Source organism: Carex rostrata, chromosome 25, assembly GCF_964058835.1.
Source record: "Carex rostrata chromosome 25, lpCarRost1.2, whole genome shotgun sequence".
NCBI classification, from domain to species: Eukaryota; Viridiplantae; Streptophyta; class Magnoliopsida; order Poales; family Cyperaceae; genus Carex; species Carex rostrata.
Window position 1 is genome coordinate 346,394 of NC_135942.1, and position 9,072 is coordinate 355,465.

Genomic DNA, 9,072 nt, shown 5'->3' on the forward strand with positions numbered 1-9,072 from the left:
TTTTGTGCCGGAAAAACTATAGTTTTGGATTTTGAGCTTTGCTTCAAATCACCGGATTGTCGAAGTTTTTCTTCAAAACTCCTAAAATGAGCATAGAGGTCATCCGGTGTGAATGTGTCGTGCGTGCCTTGGATTGCCTCTAGAGCACTCACCAATCCGGACCATCTATCCCTCATAAGCATCACCCTCAATATCTTTCCTACAATTTTATTGTTAGAAAGCGGTTCTCCCAATTCGGTAAATTCATTTTGGATATGCATAAGTCTATTATACATATCCTCAATGCTTTCACCATCTTCAACCTTAAAGGTTTCAAATTTTGACCACAGACCAAAATTAGAAGAGTCGGACAAACATGTTTAGAATTTAATTATGCCTGTATAAATTCGTTGAAACTATTCATCCAATGAAATTGGGGGAAAAATAAAAAATAAAATCAAATATTGCTTAAAAACCGATAGAGGAAAAATGTTGACTATTTATGTTGGCATATTCCAGTCAAGAGAGGGGATATTCTTCAACATGTCAAGTAGTGTTAATAAATAAATTAATAGTTAATACAAGTGTTGTTCTTATTTATTTTTTATGCACAATTGAATGGTACAAATACAATGTAGAAATATCCAATAATCAATTATGTAAACTAGATACTAACGCGTAATGATTATTATTTTTATTTATAAGGAAGAAAAGTTGATGCCACTGGTTACATTTAATGCACATAACTTGTTAATACGACTTGACAGAAGCAGAACTAAAGATATTACTCTGAAAATCTTGAAACGTAAAATGCGGAGAATACATATTGTGTGATAATCGGAATTTAAATTCAAATTTTCATGATTACAAAATAAACTAATTTGCTAGATTCTCGACAAATTTGTGAATGAATTTCTGATTCTCTACCAAAAAAAAATTCCGATTGTGCGCGTCGAAGTGAATGAGACCATGTGACAGGTCGCTAATCCACGCTGGCTTGATTGGACTCAGTCAATGAAATCACTGCTGCCACACGCAATAATAAATTTGGACTAGTTTTATAATCTTTGTTGAAGCAGGCAAAATTAATGTCTTTCTTTTGAATTTAAATTTACGATCTCGGAATATGCAATAAAAACCATTTTTTTTAGAAATGTATTAAATATTTTACAAAGAACCAGAAAGATGAAAATCTTTTTCAAGGTCACAAAAGAAATCAAATTATTAATTTGGTTCTTAGCTAGAGTTTGTATAGAGATGTGCATATATACAACTTCTATAATAAGTAAATTAACAGTGAAAACTAATATAAGTAAATTAATAGATAAGAAGATGATCTTTTAAACATCAGCAATGACATACATAGGCGACCATCTAGATATCAACTATATCTTTATTCGAGGGGTTGGGCACTAGTTAACAGGTGTGAGATGTGCAAGAGAGAATCCGAGACGGTGCGACACTTATTCAATTCATGTCAAACCAGCCTTGCAATATATCGGCAAGCAGCGGTGGCAATTGAACTGGTACAAGGAATACCGGTACACACACAGGCGCTACTACAACACACATACGCTAGAAAAACAAAGGAGGTGATGGTAATATCAAGGTTTGTGGTGTGGCGGGAAAGATGTAGTCGCATATTCAGAGGAACCTGCAAGGATATCACAGAACTGGCAAACGAGATTCAACAAGAATACAACACGGCAGTGCTTACGGCAAGAAGGTTAACACAACAGGCGCGAGCACAATGAAACCAGATAGACATACGGAACTTCTTCCTAATTTTTGTCTGCATTTTTACTTATTTATTATCTGTCTTTCACATTCACTTTCTTTCACATTTTAGGCTCAAATTTCTGAGCCGACCTTAGCTTTTACTTGAATTAGGTTCAAAACTCTTGTAACCTACTTTGATTCAATTAAAGGAGGGCTTGACCCTCGTTTCTGTCTCAAAAAAAAACTATATCTTTATTCGTCACATATTGACTTGGAAGTAGTTATCATAATCTTATATTAATTATATGACTTCTCAAGTCATCCTCTTCCACAGGAGATGGCAATGAGCTGGCCAAATTTATGTCAATTTGTAATTGGATTAAAATTTGAATCTCAAAACAACATTCATATATGATTACTTAAATAGTAAATATACTGGCGGTTATGATGACGGACCAAACAAAAAAAAAATAATCCTTAATGTATGTACACAAGAATTTATAAAAGAATTGTAAAACTTAAAAATATATATACTGACACACAACATATTTTGAAAAATATATACATAATTACATACACCTCTAGACCGGTTATTTTGGTTCGTTTGATTTGGGTATTTCCTTCATACCGGTTTACAAGAGCATCTCACATTTCTTTTGCACTTGATGCACTACCAAAGAGTGAGGCTACTGATTCACTAACCAAATTGAATATGGCATTGGTTGCTAGGTCATTGTCTTTCTTGGTTTGTTTGGAATCGACGGTCTCAATTTTGATTTCGGTTGAACTATCGGTAGCGACATTAGTGAATGTTGGTGTATACCCCTTTTCAACCACGTACTACACCTCAATGATGTTCAAGTAATTAATCATGGTCTTCTTCCAATGCATGAAATTTTTGGTAGTAGTACCAAAAATTAAGGGTTCTTTCACGGATCTATAGGGTGCCATTTGTCAAGTTGATCTAATCTCCAATTAAGTGTGTCTTAATTCGAGTAACGTGCTATGATACCACTTTGTTGTACAAAGGGGCACCTCTAATTGCTCAAAAACTGAAATTAAGTAGCAATTGAAAGTAAAGAGAAGAGTTTAGAGAAATTTGACATGCGGGATGTTAACGGAGTTCGGCAAAACAAAGGCCTACGTCTCCGAGGTTTGCAACCTTGAGTGGTGCGCTTTTCTATTACCCAATACGAAAGGATTACAACTTGTGAACCGTTGAGCCCTTACACACCAAGCGGGAAGTCAAACGGCCAACTCAAAGAGATGAGAACAAGGTCTCTTAGTTCAAGCTACTCAAGAGAAACACTCAATAGATCACTCTAACCTAATCTAAGTTGAGATTAGTGAAGTGGGTTTGAGATTGTTTGAGGGATTTTGAAGTTTTAAGCTCTCACAACAATGGAGTAGGCTAAGCTCTCAGAAAATCGTTTTTGAATTAATTAGGGTCGGCTCAGATGATAAGGGAAGAAAGCCCAATCCCTTATTTATAGAATCAGCTCAAAAATGAGCTGTATGAGCTAAAACGTTATAACGTTTTATCTCATAATGCGATTCTAGGTCTTCAATTTTCTGACAGTTCAGCTAAATGTCATAAAACGTTATAACGATTGTCTGACGTTTCCATAACGTTTTGCTCTGTAAAAATCTTGCTCAAAAACAGGAATTTCTGAAGCTTAGAATTAAATAAAACGTTACAACGTTTCTATTAACGTTATAACGTTTTGGGACTTGAATTTTGAATTTGATACAGCTGTTTTTAATGTTTTGACATTTCTGAAACGTTACAACGTTTATAGGAAAACGTTACAACGTTTCAAGTGATTTCTGTACAGCTGTGCTTCAGCAATTCTGACAATCCTAAAACGTTATAACGTTTCTATAAACGTTACCAACGTTTTGGATTCCTTCTGCGTTTTGATCAAGATGTGCTAGAAACGTTACAACGTTTTAGTAACGTTTATCCCTGTTTAAACAACCTCAAGCTTACTTGACTAAACTTCTGATTTTACAATTTACGTTCTTCATAAGAGTCTTCATGATTTCTTCAGTCCAAGTATTCCTCAATGCAATTCCATTTGACTTGAACCTACATCTCTTGAAAAGTAGAAGAAATTGTAAAATTCAATAATTGTATGTTTTTGCAAATTAGTCAAATAGACGAAAAGAAAGATTATTGCACAAACAACAGTTTCTCTCTCTACCCCTCCACCCTTATTTATAGGCATTTGTGGCGGTTCTAAATTACCAAAATACCCTCATGAATAGTAAAGAGGTTATGAATAGTAAGAAGGTTAATAGTGTCATAAATCTTCCACAAGAGTAAGCAGAAAAATATAGACCTGAAATCTTTTGTTGCTTCCGCTAGACTTTTGGTTATGAGGAGGGTTAAAATGCCTCCATTTTTTGTGCCTCCATCATGCCTCCATTTTTTAAAAACTTTAATAACTCAAAATTTAAATCTTAAAATTATAAAAAAAAAAACTCGTTGGATATGAACTATCATTTTATCTATGCACATGTAAAAAATTATGAACTATATCATTTTATCTATGCACATGTAAAAAATTATGGTATTTCAACTTTGTTTTGATTGTCATTTTGAGCTTGTAAAAATGTATACAAATGTGGATAATTTCTAGACGTTAATTTTTCAACTTATTGATTCATATAAAAGCAAAATCAAAATATGATAATTTTTTATATACACAGAGAAAATAACATAGATCACATCTAATGGTTTTATTTTGACGTTTAAGTTGTAAATTTTGAGTTATTTAAGTTTTTAAAAATGGAGGCATGATGGAAGCACAAAGAGGAGGCATTTGAACCCTCCTCTTTGGTTATAGTCTCAACATCTTTAATCAATGCACTGTCTCGCACCTCATGCAACAAAGGTTGTACATCTCCGGCCAAGGCTTCGAGCTGGTATGTCAATACATCAAGCATAAGAAAAAAGAGAGAGAAGGAAAAAAAAAAAAAAAAAAAAAAAAAAGGAACGAAGTCAGGGTCTATTGAACAAATAACATTAGGTGATGTGAAATTTAATTACATTAAGGCTAATTTGATAAAATAAGGACAGCTGAAAATAATTTAACATTGGAATTTATGGTGGCACAGTAACCATGTCCCTGTATTGGCAAAAAACCCAACTAAAATTATATTACAGGAAAGGACCATATTTTAGTAACAAGAGTTCTGCATCAATCCAAATGAAATGAATTTAAGGTTATTTACATGATCATATATTAAAAAAAAAATGTGAAATTTGTGCTACATTGCGAGTTAAAGGAGGTGACATCAGGTCAGATGAAAAGCTCGTGATTGGAAATTAGTTAACATAGAGGTGCGATAGAGAAATGATGTTGACAAATTATTGAATTAAACATGAAATTTGCAATGGATGGAATGTTATTAATTTTCTGTTTGCAATTTTCCCAGACGGAAGGTTTTAAAGAGGATAGCACTACAAAAATTTTGTAGGAGCAAAGGTTAGATTGCTGTAAACTTGTAATCTTCATTTATGTAGGAGAAAAGGTTTTGTTTGTTTTTTATTTTCCCCAAGCTTATGAACCACATACTGAGATTAATGTATGGGAATTTTTCAATACTTGTTTCAGAAAGATGCATAAATTCGGCTTAGTACTATTTTCGGAGGATCCATGTATAAAACTATAAAAATCAGGAAAACGATATGTCGATTTTGAAAAATCATAAATAATGTACGATTCGTCAGGCTGTGGGGCCATCGTTTGGTAAATAAAGAAACATATTGGAAAAACTCCGCACCGCAGAGGACAGCGTTCCCTTGTTACCTTATCCCTTCAACTTGCCCGTTTTCTTTTCGTGCCCCTCCCTCCCAAACACTCAGAACTCCCTTTCTCTCTGTGTTCCTTGCTAAGGCAGTAGTTTAACCTGGAACCGAAGCTCAACCTTGTTAGATAAAGAGACTGTAAGTCTGTAAGCCTGTACCAAATCAAATCAAATGGTGTCATCAACCTTATCTCTTGCTCCCTTCATTTCACCTTCAGCTTCCCAATCCCCATTTGCTTATCGCCGAGGCCTCTTCCCTGTTTTTAATGCGTCCCCCCAGTCTCAATCTCAATACAACAGACCAAATCCACGACGTCAGCTGCATTGGAAGGGTAAGCAAGAGAAGGAGGAGAAAAGGCGGCCCTGGAAGACGGATGCTGCTCCTGACCAAGAGGCAATTCACCAGTTTGATCAACTGTTGGCTTCCAAGAACCTCCGTGAAATCAATCAATACCTCAAGGACTACACCAAAATCTCAAGAAACCCTCACCCCACTGTCTTTTCCCTCTTCACCTGCTTAATTCAAGCTAAAGGAATTAGTCCTAATTACTATACCTATGAGATCTTGATGGACTATTGTGCTAAAATGAATCAGATCAACCTAATGTTTGGTTTTTTGGGACGGTTTCTTAAAGAGGGTCACAGAACTCATGCTGCGATCTTCAGTCCTATACTTAAAGGTCTCTGTAGGGACAAAAGAACTGGTGAGGCCGCTACTATAGTGCGCTATAAAATGGCTAAGGTAGGATGTATACCCAATGTAGTCTCGTATAGCATTCTTATAAATGGGCTATGCAAAAAAGGTGAAATTGAGAAGGCATTGGATTTTGTAGATATCATGATTTCCAAAGGGCATGACCCTGATGTCATCACCTATACCACTCTTATAAAAGGGTTGTGCAAGAATGGTAAAACTGATAAGGCGTTAGATTTTATAGATGTCATGATTTCCAAAAGGCAAGAGCCTGATGTCGTGACCTATGGCACTCTTATAGATGGGATGTGCAAGAAAGGTGAAATTGAGAAGGCAATAGATTTTGTAGATGTCATGATTTCCAAAGGGCATGAGCCTAACGTCGTGGCCTACAACACTCTGATAGATGGACTGTGCAAGAAAGCTGAAATTGAGAAGGCAATGAATTTTGTAGATATCATGATTTCAAAAGGGTATGACCCTGATGTTGTCACTTACAACACTCTAATAAAGGGGTTGTGCAAGAATGGTGAAACTGATAACGCATTAGATTTTCTAGATGTTATGATTTCCAGAAGGCATGAGCCTGATGTCGTGACCTACAACACTCTTTTAGATGGACTGTGCAAGAAAGGTAATATCCAAAAGGCAATTGATTTTGTAGGTGTCATGGTTTCCAAAAGGCATGAGCCTAATGTCGTGACCTACAACACTCTTTTAGATTGGCTGTGCAAGAAAGGTGAAATTGAGAAGGCAATGGATTTTCTAGATGTCATGATTTCCAAAGGGCATGAACCTAATGTCGTGACCTACAACACTCTTATAGATGGGCTATGCAAGAATGGTAAAATTGAGAAAGCAATAAATTTTGTAGATGTCATGATTTCGAAAGGGCATGAGCCTAATGTGATGACCTATAGCACTCTTATAGATGGGTTGTGCAAGAAAGGTGAAAGTGAGAAAGCAATGGATATTGTAGATGTCATGATTTCAAAAGGGTATGACCCTGATATCGTGACTTACAACTCTCTTATAAAAGGTTTGTGCAAGGAAGGTGAAATTGAGAAGGCAATGGATTTTGTGGATGTCATGATTTCCAAAGGGCATGAGCCTGATGTCGTGACCTACAACACTCTTATAAATGGGCTGTGCAAGAATGGTGAAATTGAGAAGGCAATGGATTTTGTAGATGTCATGATTTCAAAAGGGCTTGAGTCTGATGTCGTGACCTACAACACTCTTATAAATGGGCTGTGCAAGAATGGTGAAATTGAGAAGGCAATGGATTTTGTGGATGTCATGATTTCCAAAGGGCATGAGCCTGATGTCGTGACCTACAACACTCTTATAAATGGGCTGTGCAAGAATGGTGAAATTGAGAAGGCAATGAATTTTGTAGATGTCATGATTTCCAAAGGGTGTGACCCTGATGTCGTCACTTATAGCACTCTTATGAAAAGGTTCTGCATGAATGGTGATATGGCATTAGAATTTCTAGATGCCATGATTTCCAAAAGGCATGAGCCTGATGTTGTGACCTACAACATTCTTATAGATGGGCTGTGCAAGAAAGGTGAAATTGGAAAGGCAATGGATCTTCTAGATGTCATGATTTCCAAAGGGCATGAGCCTAATGTCGTGACCTACAACACTCTTATCAATGGGCTGTGCAAGAATGGTGAAATTGAGAAGGCAATGGATTTTCTAGACATCATGATTTCCAAAAGGCAAGAGCCTGATGTCGTGACATACAACACTCTTATCAATGGGCTGTGCAACAAAGGTGAAATTGAGAAGGCAATGGATTTTGTAGATGTCATGATTTCCAAAAGGCATGAGCCTAATGTCGTGACCTACAACATTCTTGTAGATGGGTTGTGCAAGAACGATGAAATTGAGAAGGCAATGGATTTTCTAGATGTCATGATTTTCAAAGGGCTTGGTCCTGATGTCGTGACGTACAACACTCTTATAGATGGGCTATGCAAGAACGGTAAAATTGAGAAGGCAATGAATTTCCTAGATGTCATGATTTCCAATGGACATGAGCCTGATGTCGTGACCTACAACACTCTTATAGATGGGCTATGCGAGAAAGGTGAATTTGAGAAGGCAATAGGTTTTGTAGATTTCATGATTTCCAAAGGGCATGACCCTAATGCCGTGACCTATAATAGTCTTATTGGTGGGCTGTGCAAGAATGGCAAAACTGAGAAGGCAATTAATTTTGTAGATGTCATGATTTCCAAAGGGCATGAGCCTAATGTTGTAACCTACAGCAGTCTTATAGATGGGCTAATGTCATGATTTCTAAAAGGGACGTGAAATGGAGAAGACAATTGGGAAAGTGTGGTGATAGAGCTGCCATGTTGAGAGTGGAGAACAAAATTGTTATTGTATTATTATTGGATGTCGCTCCTTGATTGAAGATTATTGGGAAAAAAAAAATTTAAGACATTTGTGGTTGTATTATTATAAGATGTTGCTCCTTGATTGAAAATTGAATATTGGAATCGTGTATTATCTCATTGTCCTCATCTATAATTTTTTTTTTCTGATTGCCAAAAGTACACTGGTACTTTCTATTTTGCTTTCTGCAATTTATAGTGATTTCTAATTTAGAAAGTTTTCTTTTAAAGAAAGCGCTATATAATTTCTCCCTTTCTGCTGAGCATGTAATGTGTAATTGAATTGTTGTTGGTTGTAATTAGTGAGGCTTTAAGCCTTGCTCCTCTCTCTCTGACACATCCTGATTGCTACTTCCCCTTTTTTGTGATAATGTGTTGTGGGGTAAATTGATTCCTGACTTGCATACCCCATCTTGTAGGCTCTACTTGATGCACTTGACTTGTAAAAACCTATATTTG

The 9,072-nt window shown here is 36.1% G+C and overlaps 1 protein-coding gene across 2 annotated transcripts; it reads left to right on the forward strand.

The window, feature by feature from the left end:
- Window positions 1–5,541: 5,541 nt before the first annotated feature.
- Window positions 5,542–8,728, forward strand: LOC144543796 (uncharacterized). 2 transcript variants are annotated; one of them, XM_078292202.1, is made up of 2 exons: window positions 5,542–7,623; window positions 7,723–8,728. In XM_078292202.1, the coding sequence occupies exons 1-2, from the start codon at window positions 5,684–5,686 to the stop codon at window positions 8,510–8,512; spliced, it is 2,730 nt and encodes a 909-aa protein (XP_078148328.1). In that variant the 5' UTR covers window positions 5,542–5,683; the 3' UTR covers window positions 8,513–8,728. The 2 variants fall into 2 exon arrangements, with proteins under 2 accessions (XP_078148328.1, XP_078148327.1); XM_078292201.1 differs by having other exon boundaries at window positions 5,542–8,728.
- Window positions 8,729–9,072: the final 344 nt, after the last annotated feature.